This window comes from Mustelus asterias, chromosome 7 (genome assembly GCF_964213995.1).
Source record: "Mustelus asterias chromosome 7, sMusAst1.hap1.1, whole genome shotgun sequence".
Classification (NCBI taxonomy): Eukaryota; Metazoa; Chordata; class Chondrichthyes; order Carcharhiniformes; family Triakidae; genus Mustelus; species Mustelus asterias.
The window spans coordinates 61,527,010-61,548,816 of record NC_135807.1 but is presented as its reverse complement, the minus strand read 5'-3'; the positions used below and the strand labels follow the sequence as shown (position 1 = coordinate 61,548,816).

The 21,807-nt window shown below is 40.1% G+C and overlaps 1 protein-coding gene across 3 annotated transcripts; it reads right to left on the bottom strand.

Annotated features, from left to right (window-relative positions):
• Nucleotides 1-1,448: 1,448 nt before the first annotated feature.
• On the bottom strand, nucleotides 1,449-21,096 carry ube2v2 (ubiquitin-conjugating enzyme E2 variant 2). Of its 3 annotated transcripts, none has more exons than XM_078216137.1 (4): nucleotides 20,970-21,096; nucleotides 7,158-7,297; nucleotides 6,115-6,240; nucleotides 1,449-2,747 (listed from the first exon to the last, which is right to left on the bottom strand). In XM_078216137.1, the coding sequence occupies exons 1-4, from the start codon at nucleotides 20,983-20,985 to the stop codon at nucleotides 2,601-2,603; spliced, it is 429 nt and encodes a 142-aa protein (XP_078072263.1). In that variant the 5' UTR covers nucleotides 20,986-21,096; the 3' UTR covers nucleotides 1,449-2,600. The 3 variants fall into 3 exon arrangements, with proteins under 3 accessions (XP_078072263.1, XP_078072264.1, XP_078072265.1); XM_078216138.1 differs by having other exon boundaries at nucleotides 20,858-21,003; XM_078216139.1 differs by lacking the exon at nucleotides 20,970-21,096 and adding an exon at nucleotides 20,579-20,793.
• Between the last annotated feature and the right edge of the window lie 711 nt (nucleotides 21,097-21,807).

Genomic DNA, 21,807 nt, shown 5'->3' with positions numbered 1-21,807 from the left:
GGCTTGTGCTACCAAATAAACCTGTTGGACTTTGACCTGGTATTGAGAGACTTCTTACTGTGTTTACTAGTCCAGTGACATACACTGCACGACCACATACAAAACCTTGGTTTTAACACTGAGCAGGTCTGGTCTCCATGTCAATCTTTTTAGAAAATGCAAAACAGATTTATGATATCAGAATTGAACCCAACAGGAAAGATTGAATACTTTGGAAGTTGGAAGTATTTCTTTGAAAATAACTTGTTGGTTAGGGGAGGGAGGCAGTGAATAGATCTGATAAGATCTTTTCATAAAGACCTAGGTTAGGCAGAAGAAAATTTGCTGCCACTTGGGGCAAGGCCAGAATTAGTGTTGTAAAAGTCACAAATAAATCCAATAGGGAATTTAGGCAACTTCTTTTCCCAGAGAGATTCGAATATTGAACAAGGAATAGCGAAGATGATTTAAAAGGGAGAAAGGAATAGGATATTTTGATGGGATTAGGAGGGTAAGAGGAGGCCAATGTGCAGCATAAACACCTGCATGGATATGCTGGGCCAAATGGCGTACTCATGTTCTGTAAATACAATGTATATAATGAAGTTGCTCAAAAACTGAAATATTTTAAAGTTTTTAAAGTTTATTTAGTGTCACAAGTAGGTTTACATTAACACTGCAATGAAGTTACTGTGAAATTCCCCGAGTCGCCATACTCCAGCGCCTGTTTGGGTACACCGAGGGAGAATTTTAGCATGGCCAATGCACCTAACCAGCACGTCTTTCGGATTGTGGGAGGAAACTGGAGCACCCGGAGGAAACCCACGCAGACATGGGGAGAACATGCAGACGCCACAGTGACCCAAGCCAGGAATCGAATCTGGGTCCCTAGCGCTGCAAGACAGCAGTGCTAACCACTGTGTCACCTTGCCGCCCCCAGCCACCTATTTGGCCTTGCTGCCGTTTCTGGAATCTGCATTCCAAACTTAGATGCCAGTGCAGTTTTTTTTTCAAAAGCATCACCCTTGGTATTGCTAGCAAGGCCTGCACTTATTGTCCAAATTTTAATTGCACTCGAGAAGGTGACTGTGCTTCAAGCTAATTCATTGCTGTAAAGCATTTTTGGATAGAGTATATTCCAAGTTATTTAATTATTGGTCAGTCCTAGATTTACTGACTGGCAAAGATATGATTCTTACAGTAGTTCCCACCAGTTCTGAGGCAAGTACATTGCAGTACAACAAGTCAGTCCTAAAAGCCTCCCTTGACGCATCAGCTTGCAAATATTTTGCATGTAGTACTATACCAGGTCAGTCTAAATCTCTAGTCAATGACTGTTATTTTCTGAGAAGCTGGTCAACATGACAAGAGGACAAAATAATAGGTCAAGTTCTGAAGTACATTCTTTTAGTGTAAAATCAAAACTACTAGTGGCAAAATCACCAAGGTCGGTTAAAAAAAGAAGACCATTTTCAACTTTACTGTTTATTAAATGAATACACCCACCTTAAGTTTTTTCACAAACTTGAATGGGAAACAGTCTTTATCAATTACAGCAAATTTGTGAGATACTCTCACGAGAGAAAGTAAACTTCAGATAGTTATACTCTACCCGATTATCTTTTGACAGGATCATTAGCAGCTTTTAGTCAGACATTTATCATTTTTCTATGGCATTCCAAAGGGAAAATTTGACAGCCAAGTATATCAGCTAAGTCATTTTGCCCTCCAGAAAGAAAACGCTTTTGAAAAGTGAGGATTAAGTTTTTGTTGAAATCAATAAAAAGTTCCTAAACTGTGACCACCTGAATGATTTTACCACTAAATTTTTTTTTTAAAAATGCATTTGGTGAAACAATAATTGCCCAATTCAGAAACGGAAACGAAGAGCATCTCGCTGTATCTTATTCACATCTTCAAGACTAGCTTTAATTTTAGGAAGTCCTAACTACACACCGATATTCTTTTCTCGCAAATTCTAAATGCGTGTTTTGGTAGAACCAGACTGTAAACAAACGCAATATTACTTGATACACAAGAGCTGCTGAACAGAAAGTCGTTTTCATAAATACAAATATTAAAACAATCCTCAACACACTGACATTACAATTAATCTGCACCACAATGCAGCAAAATAATGAGCAAAAACTTCCAACAATTCTTATTGAATGAGTTTAGTTTGCATAACATACACAACAACCTAAAGTTTTCTTTTAATACAGCTCTTTTTCATCGAGAAGTTCCAGAGCATGCCATTATATACACCAACTACTGCCTTTATTAACCAATAATCTTGTGTAACATATATATCTGCTATAATCAGGCAATAAATGTCTTGGTTTCACTCCCTCATCTTTACCCCTCCCCCCATCCAAGTAAAAGCCAAGATCCCAAATGGCTTTTAGATCACCGATATCATCATTGCCTTGATAAGAGAAAATAAGTTACTCTGCACCACTATTGGATTTATTTGTGGCTCGAAACATTATTGTGGGCATACATTTCAAGATTTACAGATATCCAGGTCATTTTTTTGTGGGCATTTAGTATTGAGGAATATTGACAAGACATGAATAGGAAGTGAGGTTTTTGAGAGAGAGAAAGTTTTGGATCCATTAAAATTAATTGCTGTAAGTTTGTCCTTCAGGGGGCTGCGAAATCTTCACATTCTCTTTGCATGTCATCATACGTCGTAGGTCTTGAAGTACAGCCTTAATACTATAGGAATTTTGCCACTTAGATAGAACTGGTATGCTACGTGAATCCACCTGCAAGGGGAAAAAAGAGTCATGTAAAATGCACGAGTACAATTCTAAGTTTTCTTTTAAAATGATGTGGAGATGCCGGCGTTGGACAGTAAGAAGTCTCACAATACCAGGTTAAAATCCAGCAGGTTTATTTGGTATCACAAGGTTTTGGAGCGCTGCCCCTTCATCAGGTGACCTGATGTCACCTGATGAAGGGGCAGCCAAATAAACCTGTTGGACTTTAACCTGGTGTTGTGAGACTTCTTACTGGTCTTTTAAAATAGCCAACCATCAATCAGACACAAGATCACAGTTCAAGGTAAAGTATCCTAGAGTCAGCAAATTTAAATTTATCCTTGACAGCTGTCAGAAGATTTTCAACAACGAAAGCTTGCCAGAGTTCTGTAGCTGCTTTAACCAATGGAAGCGATGATTGGGGGATGGGGAGAGAAATTATGAAGTGTTGTGGATCACAAAATATTCAGTATTTTAAAATCTAGCTCCAGGTTTTTTTTCTGAATTAGGATTCTAAAAGGAAAATGACATTTTCTGATCAGATATTCATAAATTTAGCTAAAATGAATTTAAATTTCCACTGAAAATACATTTCTATTTTAGTTCTGCCGACTGTCAAAACCTCAGAATTAAATCTTACTACACAGAATTAACGTCCACCATGTTGTCTGCTGTGACATATTCAAATACCCTTCTGTAATTATTCCAAATCCTTAATACCCAATTTCTGAAATTGTTAGCATGAGAAGTAATTTAAACTTGCGTACTACACTCAAAACCTGTTCACAGATTAACAAGGTGGTTTAACCAAGGAATTGCAATTTATCAATAGCCTATAAGGGTGTAAAATCAACATCTATTGTTTGGTCCAAATTTTAATTCTAATATTAGGTTCACACTGGTGATCTTTCCTCAAAGGAATGTGATTTGGTGAGAATGTGGAAATCAAAATGATGCAGCAACGTACAGAATCATGGAATGGTTACAGCACGAGAGGTTATTGTACCTGTTGTGTCTGTACGAGCAACTCAGCTGGTCAGACCAACCATCCTGCACCCCACCTCCATCTCCACCACCACCAACTCCCACATTGTCTCCATGGGTGCTTACCAATTCCCTTTTGAAAGCCACAACTGAATTGGCCTCTACCACACTCAGGCAATGCATTCCAGATCCTAACCACATGCTGTGTAAAAAAAGTTTTTCTTCACGTCACCATTACTCCTTTTGCCAAAAACTTTAAATCAGTGTCCCCTCTTTGTGAGGGGATCAATAGAAAGTTTCTCTCTACCTGTTCTGTTTAGATCTTTCATGATGTTAAAAACTTCTACCACATCTCTTCTAAATCTGAGAACAAACCCAGCTTCTCAAATTTATTTGCGCAACTGAAGTCCGTCATCTCAGAAACCATTCTAGAAACATAGAAAATAGGAGCAGCAGGAGTATGCCATTCGGCCCTTCGAGCCTTCTCTGCTATTCAACATGATCATGACTGATTCTATATCTCAATGCCATTCTTCAGCATTCTCCCCATACTTTCATCTTGAAGCTTTCACACCTTGCCTAAAATACCAGTGCCCCGAAGTGGAGACAACACAACTGCCTTGTTTTTGTCCTCTACATTTTGATTTATGAAGCTCAGATCCCATATGCCTTTTAAACATTTACTCAATGTGTTCCACCATCTTCAATGATCTGTGTACATACATTCCTAGATCTCTTCTGTTCCTGCACTCCCTTTAGAATTATACTCTTGCTTTGCTGCATTCTTCTGAACTTCACACTCCTCTGCATAAATTTTATCTGCTCATTCCATTTCATTTCTTTCATTCCACCAGTCTCTGTCCTCTTGAAGTCTATCACTAACCTTATCACAGTTCACAGCACCTTCAAAGTTTTGTGTCACCTGCAAATTTTGAAATTATGCCCTGTACATCCAAGTCGAGGTCATTAATACATATTATACAAGTCCCAGTGGATTGTAATGTGAGATGGCAGGATACAAGTTTGTCTTTTCAAATCCCAAAATAATGTGACTAATTACAATTATACCAATGAGACAAACGGGGAGAGAAATGGGAAAGACAAATCTGCTTCCTTGTACTACTTCCTCTGTGACTGTGCACTAGCTCCCCATCATTTTCCTGATTACCCAAGGACCTGCACAACAATATCAGTGAATGAATTATTAGTTTTCCAAACATAACTTCTGCAATTGTTTTGTGTGCATCAGCATTCCCCTACCCCAACGTACTTGGTGATATAATGGTGGAAAGACACAGAAACTTTTAGAATATTGATTTCTCAAAATCTCATCTACTTCACACACATTTTTGATGTGCAGTGATTTATGTAGATAAATGCTGACGCATCACAATATCCCAAGCACCAATAAATCAAATTACCAACTGACCTTTTTTGGTGCTGTAGATTGAGAGGAGAATATTAAGTCAGGGACAAGAACCGGATTTTCATGTATAGTTGGATTCTTAAATATTTACCCGGATCCTTGTTTGGACAATCCATACAGATACGGCAAATCTAACATTGCAGCACTTTCAGTGTACTGCAGTGGAATGCCAGCTTGATTATTTATTCAATTACTGGAATGAGGGTTGAATCTAAATCAGATGCAAACACTTCCATTTGAACCAAGGTGATATTTAATGGGAGGTAGAGGGTGGTTGCTGGAAGGGACAGAAGAAATACAACAAAAGCAAAGAATTAGGCAGCATCACCCAGCACATAGTATCACTACTATTCCCAATTAAAGTTGCATCACTGGGCATAAAAAGTTTTTTGTCAAATTAGTAGGGAAGAACTCAGAAGTCACAGAGTCAGAGAATTGTTACAGTGCAGGCCATTCAGCCCATCCTGTCTGCACCAGCTCTCAATGGGCATTTCACCGAGCTTCTCCCCATAACCCTACATGTTGATCATTTTCAAATAGTCATCTACGTTCCATCTTGAATGTCTGGATTGAACCTGCCTCCACAACAATATCAAGCAGTGCATTCCAGACCCTAACTGTTTGTTCTGTGAGAATGTTTTTTTCTCATATCATTTTTGCTCCTTTCACCAATTTACCTTAAATCTGTACCCTCTGGTTCTCGATGCTTCCAACAATGGCAACTGTTCCACCCTCTCTAAAGTCAATCTCACTCTCCCTTATGTACTCTGAACAGCTGGTCTTCAAAACTGATAAACATACATATTGATCACCTACATAAATTCTTGGTGCATCACATAAGCAAAACTCAATTAAAGGTAAAAAGAAGTGAATCAGAAGTCAGGAGAAAAGAAGGGAAAGGCAAAAAAAGTGAAAACATCTTAGACTGCCAACATGCCAATCACTGGATAATAGTTTACTCACCAGTCCATTGGAATTATTTATTCCATTCATATTTATTTTTGTTACAAATCTAACAGTTGGAGCTACATCTGGATATTTACTTCCACACTCTATTTTCAGGCTGTATATTCTGTTTTCAAAACAAGTCTGAAAAAAGAACATTAGAAGTTATTTCATATAGCAAATGCTAAAGTAGGAGGGCAGACATACAAAGCATGATCCTGAAAGGCTTTTGGATCAAGTTTCGCCAGGCACTGTCAATGGCATCTGAATGCAATTCAAAGAGCAAGGTAGTAGGTTTTAACTGCTCGTTTGGAAACTGCTTCAGACTTCACTACTGACAACCCATGCCAACAAACCTGAGTAACAAAAGGAGCAAGAATCAAGGACTCTAATCCTTCCTTCTATCATTTTACCCATTAGATCTTTGTTTCCCCTATATGAAGAATTAGCTCAGCAGTATTGATGGGCTACTTAATGCTAGTAAAGATAGCTTGATGGATAACAGACGGCCTTATAGATTCAAGCAACTTGGATGCTTTCCTGCTGTTGTGGTGAATCAAAACCCCATGCCCAGCATCAATGCTCCAGCATTTACAAGAAAGCTACCTGAGAACATGTCGATCTACATATCCTTCAATTACTCCACCTTAAAACACAAAAAAGGCATCCGGTATTAAAAAAAAGGATGGTTTTTCAGGGCCAAGGACGAACTTCCTTCAGCATGTCCTTCACTTCACCAAGAGGAGTATCATTTGAGGCCCCAAAGACTTCTATGAAACAGCAAATATATATCTTGAACTTTCTACCCACTGGCTTAAGATATCAATACAACACAAGCATTAAGGTATGACATAGCATGACCGTAGATTACAATCACTTTTTGCAGTTCACAGATATTTTGGAAAGGGTCCCTTTTAATAATTACAGCAAAATTGGTGACAACACAGGAAAGTGGAAAAACATGAATAATTGTCTCTTCAAGTTATAGCACAAGGAGAGAACATCTGCACAATAGTATTTTATATTTTCAAATCTCTACATTAATTTGTTAATTTACTGACCCTGGGTGGCCCAATAATCATTCCTGTCCATCGTGTGAGTGTCATGTCTTCATCATCCTCGAGGCCCCAGCTCACAGTCCCATCACCTACACCTTTCTGGCCTTCTTCAAGCTCTTCCAGCAAACAAAAATTGCGAGGAACTGTCCAACATATTAAAAAATTAGTTAGTTGTTGCACGATAAGCCAACGTCAAGATCTGTGACCGAAAAAAATTCCATCGTAAGACCAGAACTGTCTTCCCTTTCACATCAGATTAAAAATATCCTTCAAATACAACAGGACAAACTACGCAATTCAAGTTTGGTCTGCAAATTTTAACCAAATGAAAGTGTTTACAATTGGCTTAACGGAAATTGAATTTCAAATATTAATATAAAAAGGAGTTCTTGCTTTATTCTATCTTTTGTTGCTAAATGCGTTGACATTGTTCCATAAAATATACAAATATAGAAAGTACTCCCAGTGATACGCACTTAGAATTTATAATAAATCTTACACCATCTAAAAATCTAGCAGTTTCATGAGATGTTATATTAATTAATAACCACCGAAACCATTTCAGTCCGAGTGTGAGATACATAATAGGCATGGGCCTATCAGAGAAAAATAATTTTCAGGATGGATTTCACATAATCCCACACATTACTAAAATGGTGTGTTTTCACTGCTTACAGTGTGTGGTGTTTTGCTGCCTAGGCAATGACTCCATCCCTGTTCACAACCTCTGTCTAGTATTCGCCCCTTAGCTACCGATCACATATTCATACCATGTCTAATACCAGCTATATCCAGATCTGTATCACCCAAATCTACCATGCCTCAGTTTATCTGCTGATAAAACCCTCATCCATGCCTTTGTTACCTCAAGATTGGACTACCATTCTCTGTTATTTATGTTTGTGGGCGGCACAGTGGTTAGCCATTGCATTGCTTCACAATGCTAAGGATCCGGTTCGATTCCCGGCTTGGGTCACTGTCTGCACTGTGCAGAGTCTGCACGTTCTCCCCTTGTCTGTGTGGGTTTCCTCCGGGTACACCAGTTTCCTCCCAGTCTGAAAATCATGCTGGTTGGATATATTGGCCATGTTATATTCTCCACAGTGTACTCAAACAGGCACCGAAGTGTGGCGACTAGGGGATTTTCACAGTAACTTCATTGCAGTGTTAATGTAAGCCTACTTGTGACACTAATAAACTATTCCAATGGGCCCTTCCCCAACCTCCCACATTCTCAAGTTTACAGAGGGTAGGTCATCCAAAGGTCTACTACCTGTGTCCTTACTTACACCAAGTCCCATTCGCCCATCAGCCTTGCGCTCACCGACTTAGAATCATAGAATCCCTATAGTGCAGTAGGTGGTCATTTGGCCCATTGAGCCTGCACCGACAACAATCCCACCCAGGCCATATGCCCGTAACACCACATATTTGCCCTCCTAATTCCCCTAACAACCCCCCTAACACTAACGAGCAATTTAGCATGGCCAATCAACCTAACCCGCACATTTTTGGACTGTGGGAGGAAACTGGAGCACCCGGAGAAAACCTATGCAGCGTCACTCAAGCCGGGAATCGAACCCGGGTCCCCGGTGCTGTGAGGCAGCAGTGCTAAACACTGCACTCCGTGCCGACTTACACTAACACTGGGTGCACTGGGTTAAGCAACACCTCAATTTTAATAGCATTCTTATCCTCATTTTCAAATTCCTCCATGCCCTCACTGGTCCCTGTATATGATGTGCTCCAGCCACGCTATCGTCGGAGACATCTACGTTCCTTATTCTAGCCTCCTGGGTATCTCTAATTTTATTGCTCCTTCAGCTGACACAGCCAAAACTCTCCAATTCCCTCAACCACTATCTCTCTACCTTTATCCTCCTTTTAAAGCAGTCCTTAAAACCTACTTATCTGAACAAGCTTTTGACTTCTACCCTAATATTGCCTCAAATGACTGTTAAATTTTGTTTTAAAACACCACTTGGGACATTTTATTACATTAACCACTATATAAGTTCTATTAGTCAGGTGTCATTAGCTTGACTTCGCCTTTCTGAGGCAGCAGAAAAGGTTTCCTTAAGAAAAAAGGCTGCCCCACTTTCTCTTAGTTAGGGAACCGCACCCTGTGGGATCACTAACTTTGTAGTCAAATAAAGAAAACTTTAAATTTTGAAGCTTGGAATGTTATTACACTTCTGGACAATCTCAAGAGCAACCATCCGGAAAACAGAACTGCAATTGTATCACTTGAGCTATCAAGATTGCAAACTGCCCTCAGTGAGACCTGCCTTCCTGGGGAGGGGCAACTGAAGGAACAAGCAGGGGGAATATAACTTGAAATGGAAGGCTGACAGTGACCTCCATGCCCACAGAGTTGGTTTTGCCATCTGGAATAGGATCTTGAATGCATTCCCAGAACTTAAAACTCTTGACACTTCACCTGCAGCTCAGCCATAACCAATATGCGACCGTCATCAGCACTTATGTCTCAACCCTCGACTCCAATAAAGATGTAAGGGTTGGCTATTAAAAGCCCCCAGAGGAATGATATGGTCATGTGAGGGACAAACAGGAAAGCTCAGTCACACCCAAACATGCATTAATATTTCTGTTGTTTCTTAAATATCAACGAGCTAAAACGGCTATAAACTCATTTTAGAAACTAAAGAAACTAAATAAAGTTGTTTAAATTTGAATAAAGATGATGTTGGAACACCTGTCAGCCAAGGAGTTTACAGTCTGGATTTTGGGGTTATAATGATGGTGAAACTGGCAGCAGTCACTATCATTACGTTGAAATTGACAGCAACCTCTGCAATCTGCACATGCACAGTTAAACATGGACACCAGTCGTCGCTTTTAGTGATCCCCAATCTGCCACAGGATGTAATTTCTCCTTCTTGTGCTATTTTTGCTGTGAAAATCCTTTAAAAAAAGTTAAGACCTGTTGAATGAAGTGTAAGTGGGTATTTAATAGCATGGTGATGGTGTGTTACACTTCACTCATGGGGTCCAAGTAGCATGCATGTTATAGCCCAGAGCTATAGATAGTGAAGGTAAAGGCTCCAACTTTCTATTACATGGCTGACCAGGAATCTCTCCTGGTCTTACAACCGTGCATTGGCATGTGCAGGAAGGATTTGCAGATTAATTCTGAACCTGTTTGGCCATCCAGCCCTGGGGTGGGACTTGAACCCAAAGCATCTGATTCATAGGCAGAGATGCTATCCCACTGTGCCACAAGACACCTGTACAGCATACAAAGTTGTAATTACTGAACATATCTGGTCCTCAAAAACTAGTTTCATATTGGTGAACAATGGTCTAAGCTGCATGGCAGCACACTAACCCAAAGGGCCAGTAATAAAAGATATTGCAGTTTCGACTTTAATCTAAATTTCACTTTCTGGAAGATCATAAACAATGCTCGTTTTCTTTCTGGATTGCTGTCTGGCAGAATTATTCAGTGCAGTTCCAGACTTTGCCTGCTTGATAACATCACAGTTGCTGAACACCAGGGCTCTGCTATAGCTGCCAGAATTAAAATAACATCGGGAAAGGCGAAATCCACACCAGAGTTCACCAGATCTTTGCAGGTGGCACGAGTTGACAGTAAGAAAGCTAACTGTGAAATTAGGGCCAGTGACCTCTTGTTAGTACCAGAAAAGGTTGGTTCTTTCTCCATGGAAGCTGCCTGACCTGCCGAGTATTTCCAGCATTTATTTTGATTTCAAATTCCCATAATCTACAGTATTCGGTTTTTCTCTTCAATACAAATGTCTATACATTCCCTTGCATCTTTCCTTGAGACCAAGTACCTCTGTTTCAAAGTTTAGGGCAATCGTGTATATATTATTGGCACTTGATTGATCAAGTTAATCGTGAAAATCTCCTCCAAGCTTTCCATGCTTCACAGTAAATCTAAGGCTGGGCCTAATTTAATTATCTCATTCTATTATCCTTAACACTTGGCCTGAAATTTGATTTAATCAAGTATTGCCTCTGTGGCCCATCCTCCCTGGAATTCTATGCCGGAGATACTGCCGAAAATCTCCTCCATAAACATCAAAATAATTCATGTTGTTTGTTATCCCTTGATTATTTGGGATTTTTCTATGCCCATTTATTTTATCCATATAGTGGGTAACACTGCTGCCACACAGCGCCAGGGACATAGGTTCATGTCCCGGCCTTGGATGACTGTATGGAATTTGCAGTGTCTGTGTGGGTTTCATCCAGTTTTCTTCCACAGTCCAAAGATGTGCAAGTTAGGTAGATTGGCCATGCTAGATTGCCCCTTTGTGCCCAGGAGATTAGGTGGATTAGCCATGTCAAGTATGCAAGGTTATGGGGAGAGGGCAGTGTGCAGGGTTATGGGGAGAGGGCAGAAGGGAGGGCCTAGTGGGATGCACTTTCAGAGAGTCAGTGCAGATTTAATAAGCTGGATGGCCTCTTTCTGCACAGTAGGGATTTAATGGTTCTATGCTTCCTGCAAAGATATATTATAAAAATGTTTGCAAATTCTTTTAATTTGCCTAATTTTTCTACCTTTGAGGAAGTTATGGAGCCACATTGTTTTTTAATATTCATTTCAGTCAAAGCTTAATCCTTCTTTCATTCTATAACCGCTCTCCAGATAGCAGTGGAGTTCCAAGCACCGTGGTCATTTTGGAACTCTAAAGGCAGACTGATCAGCCAGAGACGATATTGTTTTTGTCCTTGCACAGTGCCCATATATCTGCATGGAACATGTAATCTGCAGTAGAATTCCAGGTTACATCTTCTGTCCCTAGCCCATAGAAACCAAATCCAGTAACACATCTCACTGCCTCCCAAGCCAAAATCAAGTTAACAGACTCTGTTTTATCCTGGAATATTCATAGTTTGTAATTTTCATAAGAGTTGCACGAGTCTGCCCTTTATTCAACATTGCCTACACCAACTAACTGTACAACCTCCGCTCATGTTTTGACAGTTTTACAAGAGTGATGTTTTGTCGTGCATGCATTCAAAGGCAATAAGGACAGTTCTAATTGCTCAATATTTCTGTTGGAATTAAAATATGCCAAGAGTCTGTAATTCAAGCCAACTCTTCAATGAGAAACAAAACAAACCACAACTCCTTTAAATCAGGTATTTTGCTTGTATACACACACTTCTCAATCCCTATTTAGTGTCAAAATGACAAACATAGGCTATATGCACAGCTAAAGTAGGAGATGTGAAGGCAAATTAGTGCAACATTGGTACTCTATTAAAACAGAGTTAAGAAGCATCACTAGAGCAGAGTAAAAGATTATTTAGATCCCTCAGATGCAAAAACAGGCAAAGTTATAATGGAGAATAAGGAGATCGCAGAGACATTAAACAAATACTTGTATCGGTCTTTATGGTAGGAGATGAAACAAAACTGGATGTAGTAAGGAACCAAGATGAAAATTAAGAATTTAAAGGATGTCTGTACCAGCTGTGGAAGTGACTGCTACTCACGAATTGGCCTCTACAACCACAACAAATGAAGTTCAATACAGAAGTGAGAAGTGGCACCTTCCATTATCACTCGAGATGGACTGATGTCAATAATAACAGTAATATCAAGAAATAGTACTAGAGAAAGTAACGAGACAAAGCCAACAAATCCCCTGGACCTGATGGTCTATACCCTAAAATTTTAAAAGAGGTGGCCACAGATGGTGGTTGCATTGGTTTTCACTTTCCAGAATTCCCTACCTTCTACAACAGTGGTGGTCTTCAACATCAATCACTACAACAGTTTATATTACACTTTTAATCTAATAAAACACCCCAGGACATTTCACAGGACCATTACATCACATGGCCAAAACCCCATCAAGGAGGTCGGTTTTAAGGAGTGTCTTCAGAGGAAAATAAGATTGAAAAATACAGGGAGGGAATTCCACATCTTAGGGCCTAGGCAATTGATTGAATAAAATCAGGAATGCTCAAATGGATGATTTGTGGGTCTGAAAGAGATTAGAGAAGGCCAAGAGCCATGGAGGAATTTGAAAGCCAGGATGTGAATTTTTAAATCATGGCATCAATCTAGGTAAAAATATAATCCTACAACTATTCCATCAGCAGCGACATCCTTCCATCTATGTATGATGGCTATGCAAATACATTAGGGATGGGGTAGCTTCACAACCGCCATTTTCTTGATGCTTATGGTAAGGAAGAAATAATCTTAAGAGTCTCTGTAGCTGAGTTTCCACGTGGACAACTAACATGACATCAGCAAAGTAGAGGAATTGCTGACCAGATTATGCTGTATTTTTGTTTTTGCTTTCAGTCTGGGCAGATTGTAGCTGTCTGACCTAGTATGCATTTAAGTTCATTCCCTGTCTAAAGGGAAGGCAAAGGTCAGGAGCATAGAGAATACCAAAGTGTGGGCTAGGACAGAGCCTTTTTTCCACTCCATTCTTCACCCTGAAACAAGTCAGATGTGGCGCTGTCAAAATGTACAGTGAATGAAAAAAGCTGATGAGCTTTGGTGGACAGCAAATTTCTTTCCCAAATTTTTGTTGTCCTGTCTCACTGATGGCACTTTAGTGAGATCTACAAAAGTAAAGTAATGATGCAGATCATGTTCCCTATACTTCCTTGTAGCTGATGTATGGATATCATGATGTACACTGCAGAACTGCTATCACATAATCCAAGTAGATGGAAACCTTTGAGCATAAACCAAGCGAAAACCTTCTGAGTGACACAAAGGAGTAAGATTCTCTTATAGTCGTTGCCATCTCCTTTGTCGCATTAGTTTTTCCATAATGTGATGATTGTGTTACCTGTGTCCTGTGGAATAGAGGTGTGGCTTTAAATGGGACTTTCCTTGCTTGAGCAGTTTAGCTGGAACTCCATCCCCGGTGAGTGCTTTTCTGCTTGCTAAGAAATCAATGTCCTGTTCAAGCTCAAGTGATGAGCGTTCTTAATCTAACTCAACCATGACAGCATGTGGTGGGACAGCGTCAAGGGAACTGGAAGATGCCCATCTCACAAGTGTGTACAGCACATAGTAAGGTGTACTGCAGCAGTACATTGGTTTACTTCTGTAGGTCAGTACATCACCATCTGCTGATTTCAAGAGAGCAACTTTGGCGATGGTAGGACAAAATGCCTTCTTGATCCCATTCTGTTGTCACAGGCATTTTGTATTTCTTGACTCAAGTAAAACATAGGACTCAAACCAGCCTCCCATCCATTGATTCCATCTACACTTCCCACTGTCTTGGCAAAGCAGCCAGCATAATTAAAGACCCCACGCACCCCAGACACACTCTGTTCCATCTTCTTCCGTCGGGAAAAAGAGACAAAAGTCTGAAGTCGCATACCAGCCGACTCAAGAACCGCTTCCTCCTTGCTGCCATCAGACGTTTGAATGTACCTACCTTGCATTAAGTTGGGTCTTTCTCTATACCCTAGCTATGACTGTAGCACGACATTCTGCACTCTCTCATTTCCTTCTCTGAACGGTATGCTTTGTCTGTATAGCGCGCAAGAAACAATACTTTTCACTGCATACTAATACATGTGACAATAATAAATCAAATTGAACCAGTGTTCATTTTGTGCATAGTCCCCTGTCTTCTATATGCTGTTTTGTTACTTTCAAGTTAGTGTTCTAGCTGATGGGTTTATGTTGTGCATCAGGTATGTTTTGCTTTAATGATAGATGATATAGTGCTATAAAAAACTGCACTTAATTATTATTGACATGCGAATCAAGGCAGCTACCAACATGACTCACACTAGGTGAAATGATGAAAAACTGTCAATTGATGGAAATAAACAAACTGCAACATAGGAAAGTGATGCTTACCAAAAAATCCGGAAAGGGTTGCAAAAAGATATATAATCAAGGAGGTGAAAGAGGAAAAGCGCCCTTAACAGAGAACCCGTCCCTCCCTGTTCTCGGATTTAAATGGAAAGATAATGATTGAAATTTTGAATAAGCATACCAAAAGTTGTCTTAACTTAACAATTACATCAGCTTCTACTAACATTAAATACATGAAGTTTGAGTTTATTTTAAATTAAAGTATCTTCCAAGATTGGACAAATACTGCAAAACGAGCTTTGCCACAAAAACGTGCCCAATTTGGCACCAATGTCAACCAGGGACCACAAAAATGGGAAGAGATGTTTGAAAGAAGGGGAGAAATATAGGAGAAAAGACCACGTTATTTTGACATAACTTTCTTGGTTAGGTTCGCACAAAGGATGCCAACTTCGGCTGACAACAGAAAGTAAACAACACCCGAAGAACCAACAACAGTGAGGAGGTTGGAGAGAAGAAATCCTCTCCTGTTGATTATTAACTTTAAGTAATGGATTTGCCCAATCAGAAAAGTGACAATCCCAAAAAGTCAATTACTTTGGCTGCCCAATATCCATGGAACCATGAAGTTCAAGAATTTCTGCTGCATAAATGTTACTATGAATCTGAAATTTTATGGAAGAAACAGATCGACAAAGTAAGAAAGCTTGCGAGTTAATCGAAAGTAAGTCTTTTCTCCAAATATGCAGCAGCATCAACTGAAGGCGTCTCCTCCAACTAATTTAGTACAAACGCAGTAGAAAACTGTCAAATTATAATTGACAGCACCAACAGGAAGTTCCTTTCCTACTCCACATTCCTAACCTCAACTGCATTGCCATGTAGAGATGCTGATCGATATAGAAAAAAATAGGAGGGGGCTTCATCCAACTCCACTCATTCTTCTAAATAATCAAACAGCATCACACACAATAATCTCCAAGAAAAGTCACAATCATAGAAGCTAATTGTGCAGGAAAATTACAAAGGAAAAACAGAGGCTGGCAAAATCAGACGGATGCTGCCACATCACTAAATTACCTTCCTGGATTCAGAAATATCACCTGCGTGCCAAAACTATTAATGCTTTCAGCTATCAAAGCTTCAGTCATTTATGAATTAACAAATGCCATTTGATCATTTTCTTTTTCGAAAAGAACTCAAGTGTTGACAAACATACCCACCGAATTTAGCAAAGACTCAATTTTTAAACAAAGTAGATGAAAACACAACTTAACACAACAGAAATTCTGACAGCAGGTGAGGCATCACAAATGATTTCTGTAAAACTAGCATAATCCAGATAAAGACGATATTATAGATTTCATTGTACATTAATATACAAACAATTCTTTAATATCTAAATTCACAAAAATGAGATGAATTCATTTACATGGCACCTTTCATGTAACAAATTTTCAAAATGATTCTGCAGATCAATGAACAACAAGCAAATTGGAGGGAAGTAAAAGTGAAAACTCTATTCTTGATCAGTCAAGAAAGTAAAATTTCCAAAATGGCACTTGAAGCTGAGAAAAAGAGTGGCGAGATCAGGGTTTAAGAAAGTTTCAGCTACTCTTATTAACTCAAATTTCTGCACTTTGATAGTAGCTATCTTATTTTTTAAGAAGTTATTGTATTTTTAAGAATCTCCATCATGCTGCATTTATGTTTTGAGAACTTGGTGATTTTCAACCAAAGTTTAAAATATGCCCCCAATGCCCTCATTTCTCTTCATTGTTTCAAATTGCTCAATCAGATCACCTTTTAACCTCATTTGCAAGGTGTACAACCAAAGTTCACCAAGTCTTGCATAGTTACTGGCACTGTTTGGTTCTCTAATTATCTTGCTCAATTCATTGTCTACCCCCATGACTAATATTTTTCCTTTCTCCCCATATTATTGATTCTGTATTTTAGTTCCTCTTTTTCCCTTTGCAATGCTTTGGTGCTTTAAGTCTTTCTTGCTACTCTATCCTCCAAGTCCATCAGCATTCATTTGGTTCAGAATTGTCCAAATTATAAAACTTGCATTCACCCAGTACTCAAGCCAATCAACTAAGAATATGAACTCTCCACAACATCTCAAGCCACAATTCAATACATCAATGCTCGTCTACAAGAACATAAATTGGAGGAGTAGTAGCCCATACAGCCCTGCAGTCTGTTCTGCATTCAATAATCATGGCTGATTCCCAGTCTCAACTCCACATTTCTGCCTAATCATATTCTTCAATCCCCTGAGAAACCAAAAATCTGTCTCAGGTCTTAAATATATTCACAGTCTTAAATGTATTTAGCAATAGAGCATCCACAATCCTTTGAGTGAAGAAATTTCTCATCCAAGTCCGAAATGATTGACCCCTTATCCTAAAGATTTGCCTCCTTTCGAGATTGTCAAATCAGATTAAACCTGTCGACCCTGCAAAGCCCCTTCAAAATCTTCTATATTTCAATGAGATTGCCTCTCATTCTTTCAAATTACTGAATATTCCAGAGCAGTGGCCCAATTTATTTATGCTCTGATCATAGAATAATCTAGTGAATATTTGCACCACTGCCATATATTCTTTCTTAAATATGGGGACACCTGTGCATAGTACTCCAAGTGCAGCCTCACCAAAATCTTGTACAATTGTAGCAAGACTTATTCATGCAATAAATGACAACATACAATTTGCCCTCTGAATTACTTGCTATATTTGAATGCTGACTTTGTGCTCCATGTACAAATACACCCAAGTCCTTCTGAATATAAGAGCATAGGAACTTGGAGCCAGAATAGACCATTAGGCCACTCGAGCTTGCTCTGCCATTCAATATTATGGCTGACCTAATTGTGCCCTACCAGATCCCATAACTGAATTCACTTGGAGATCAAAAATCTGTCTAACTCAGTCTTGACTATGTTTATTGACCTAGGTTTCTACTGTCCCCTGGGATATAGAATTCCAAAGTTTAACATCCCAGAGAAGAAATTCTTCATCTTCTTAAATGGGAGATTCATTATTTTGAAACAGTGTCTTGTTGTCCTAGATGCCCCTGAATAGGGAAACATTCTCAGCATACACCCTGCAAAACCCCTCAATTTTATATTTTTCAGTAGGATCACCTTTTATTCCTCTAAACGTGAAAGAGCATAGACCCAAACTGTTCAACTTTTTCTCATGAGAACCCCTTCATCCCAGGAATCAACCCATTAAAACTTCTCTGAACTGCATCCAATGCAAGTATATCCCTCCTTAAATAAAATCAAAACTGTACACAGTACTCTAGGTGTGGTCTCACTAATGTCCTGTACAGTTGTAGAATGACTTGCCTACTTTTATACTCCACCCTGCCTTGCAACAAAGGCTAAATCAACATTACAAGTTTCACAGCTTGAAAAATATTCTGCTTTTCTATTCTTACCAGCAAAGTAAATAATCTCTCACTTCCCTACATTTTATTCCATCTGCCATTTTGTTATCCACTCGCTTGCATCTATATCCCTTTGCAGCCTCTGTGTCCTCCTCAGTTCACATTCCTGTCTCGCTCTGTACTATGAGCACTCAGGTACATCACACTCAGTCTCTAAGTCATTAATACAGATTGAAAATAGCTGAGGCCCAACCACAATCTTGCAGCACTCCACTAGTCACAGTCTGTCAACTAGAAAAAGCATCAATTATTCCTATTATTTGATTCCTTCCCACTAACTACTAATTTATCCAGAATAATATATTACTCCCAACTCCATAAGCCTTTACCTTGTGTATTAATCTTTTGGAAATCCAAGTACACAATTAATCCTTACAGGTTGCATCCTCAAAACAACTAATAAATTTGTCACTTTGTTTCTATGAAACCATGTTGGATATTGTGTGCTCATTCTATAATTTTAAAAGGTGCATTGTTAAGACTTCCATGATACTAGATTTCAGTAAATTCCCAATGATTCATCAGGCTAACTGTCCTGTAGTTCCTCATTTATTTTCTCCTTTTCTTGAATGGTAGTGTTCCATTTACTAACTTCCAATCCACTGAGACTAGATAACTGATCTAATCTAAAAGTAATTTCAAGATTAGAATTAAGGTCCTGCTCTCTATTTAAAGCACCATACTACTCGACGTATAATAAATGGTACCCAAATTCTCAACCTTCCTTTTCAAAATCGCTTTTTCCTTCTATGCTATTGACACATCTTTTTCTACAATCTCATAATTTTTCAGTAATTTCAGTGAGTTACAAAATACACTACTTGAATGCAAATCAATTAACTTTCCATATGAATTTTCCATGAAAATATTAAGATCACAGTCCCACAATAACTTTATTACCTGATAGAGACAAATGGCAACATCATCAAGGCAGCAAACACCACCACTGATGATCAGTGGCTTGGCAACAAGTGTCAACACTAAAACCAACTTAAAGACACCGAATAACCACTTTCTATGTTACATTTGACACAAAATGTGACTCTCAGATTGGTCTCATCAATCATCAGCAAAAATGTTTAACAAAACATTTTCCCTAATTTAGTCCATCATCAAGGAGTAACAACAGTTTGCAATTGAATAGCTTTTTTGCTGATCCCTGCATCGTGACAAGTATTCACAACATTAATTACATTCTTGTTGGATTCTACCAACGGATTTCATTTGCAGATGGAAGGATGCAAGTGACAATTTTCAATTATTTGCTGAAACTAATGTTCTGAACCCATCATTTGGGGAGGGGGGTGGTCAAACGAGGATCTTTCAATAAAATGAAGTTACAGAAATTGCAACTGCTGTTCTCTCCAAATGTGACATTGATGCTTTCAGGCCATTTACTAAACTGCATGAAGGCGACTGTGCAGGAAGAGCACATTTTGAGATGTGATGGAAACAGGAAATAGTTGGATATGCTGAAAATGTGCTGGCGCAGAAATACCCCCAAGCAAATGATATTACGAAGCACATTTCTCAAAACGATTTAAAAAACACCGGAATTAACTTAGAAATTCATGTTGAAAACTCGTTAATCTCTGACCAGAGCTACATTTCCGCTCAAATTTTTCATGAATTATGCTTCTTTATCAATAAATCTCAACACGCTGGTAACAAAATGACCCACAACAAAAACGCAGAAAGTGAGGAAGATTGCGACGGTAATACAGTCAAACATTCACTTGCAATCCACATAAACTTCCAATATCTGAAAAATCATATGCAGCAAAGTTAGAAATATTGAAGCTAAAAAAGTGTTGAGGCTAAATATAATGCAGTTACTTCCTCTCTGCAACAGCTGCATTTGTAAATTACGTCGCCACTGGAGTTTGTAAATAAACTCGATCTCTAACACACCTTGCAGCAAAAAAACTGCCCTATCAAAGAGGTCTGCAGCGCTCAACAGGACGCGAGATTTAACGCGGAAAACATTTTTCAGACTTGTGGCCTGAAAGACATGTAGGCCGAACACGCAAAGGCCAACACACGCAGGGGCTTTCGGCTCATTAACACGTTGGCTGCTGTGTATTTATTACAAACACATGGGAGCAGGAAAGCCTCCCTTCCCCAGCCCACATTTTCAGATCAGATACAAAAAGAGTCTCCGGCACACCAGCCAAAACACACAACAAGCCAACTTCCGTTCCTCAGTCAGCCGAGGGCCCGGAGCTCGCCCCAGGAAACAGCGCCTCGGAGCCGGCCTGCTCCTCCCGCCGGGCCGCAAAGCTGACTCCGGGTCGCGGCTTTCGGCGGGTGCCGAGTGGGGGAGTCCCGAAGCTGACACAGCCCGTCCCGCCCGCCCCGCAGCCAAACCCCCGGCTCTCTCTCGATATCCCAGCCTCGCTGCCCCGGTAAGCCCGTTTCCCTCCCCTCTCCCCGGACACCCGCTCACTCGGGGACCCGGCCAGGACCCGTTGCCCGGGCTCCCTCGGACCCGGACTTCCTCTCGCCGTTCCCCGCTCACGGCCCCGGGTTCCCTCTCCCCGTTCCCCGCTCACTCGGACCTCGGCAGCCTGTCATCTTGCTCCGACCCAAGGAACCGGCGCCGACACCGCCGCCCGCGCGTCACTTCCGGCCCGGCGCTCCCACCGTGTGCGCATGTGCAGCTGCCTCAATGCGGAGCAATGCACTGGCAGTGCAGCCAAGCACGTGGAGAGCAATGGGTTAATGAGACCATTGATGATATCACTGTCACATCAGTGGTCAGATAACCCAAGGAGCTCCAAGAGAGAAAGATGCAGAATAGGTTGGGCCCTGAAATACCATGTGCTTACCCTGAGTTCTTCATAAAATAGTTTAAAGTTTATTCATTAGTGTCACAAGTAGGCACTGCAGTGAAGTCGCCTTGAAAACACCCCAGCCGCCACATACCGGTGCCTGTTTGCATCCACTGAGGGAAAATTTAGCATGGCCAATGCACCAAACCAGCACGTCTTTCACACTGTGGGAGGAAACTGGAGCACCCGGAGGAAACCCACGCAGACACGGGGAGAACGTGCAGTCTCTGCACAGACAATTACCCAGTCTGGCAATCGAAATTGGGTCCCTGGTGCTGTGAGGCAGCAGTGCTAACCACTGTGCCACTGTGCTGCCCAAATTGTCCCATCTATCTCAAATCTGTCATAGGAAACCAAAGCCTCATCAAGGTTCGGTAGGACTAGAAAGCATGGTATGAGTAAAACCTCCCTAATGCTTAGTAACAACATCAAAACATCTCAGTATCATTTTTTCAGTGTTTTCTTTCACCCATCCCAACCTCTCCATCTGTTCGAAAGGCATTTCCCAATACTGAGCCATGTATAGAGCTTAAGAAGGCTGAAACTGCAGATTAAAATAAAATAC

Excerpts from the sequence above, each read along its gene's own strand:
- ube2v2 (XM_078216137.1), bottom strand. Across the intron at positions 6,241-7,157 it reads TGATTATTGGGCCACCCAGG|ACTTGTTTTGAAAACAGAAT; the intron begins GTCAGTAAATTA and ends TTCTTTTTTCAG. Across the intron at positions 2,748-6,114 it reads TAAATAATTCCAATGGACTG|GTGGATTCACGTAGCATACC; the intron begins GTGAGTAAACTA and ends TTCCCCTTGCAG.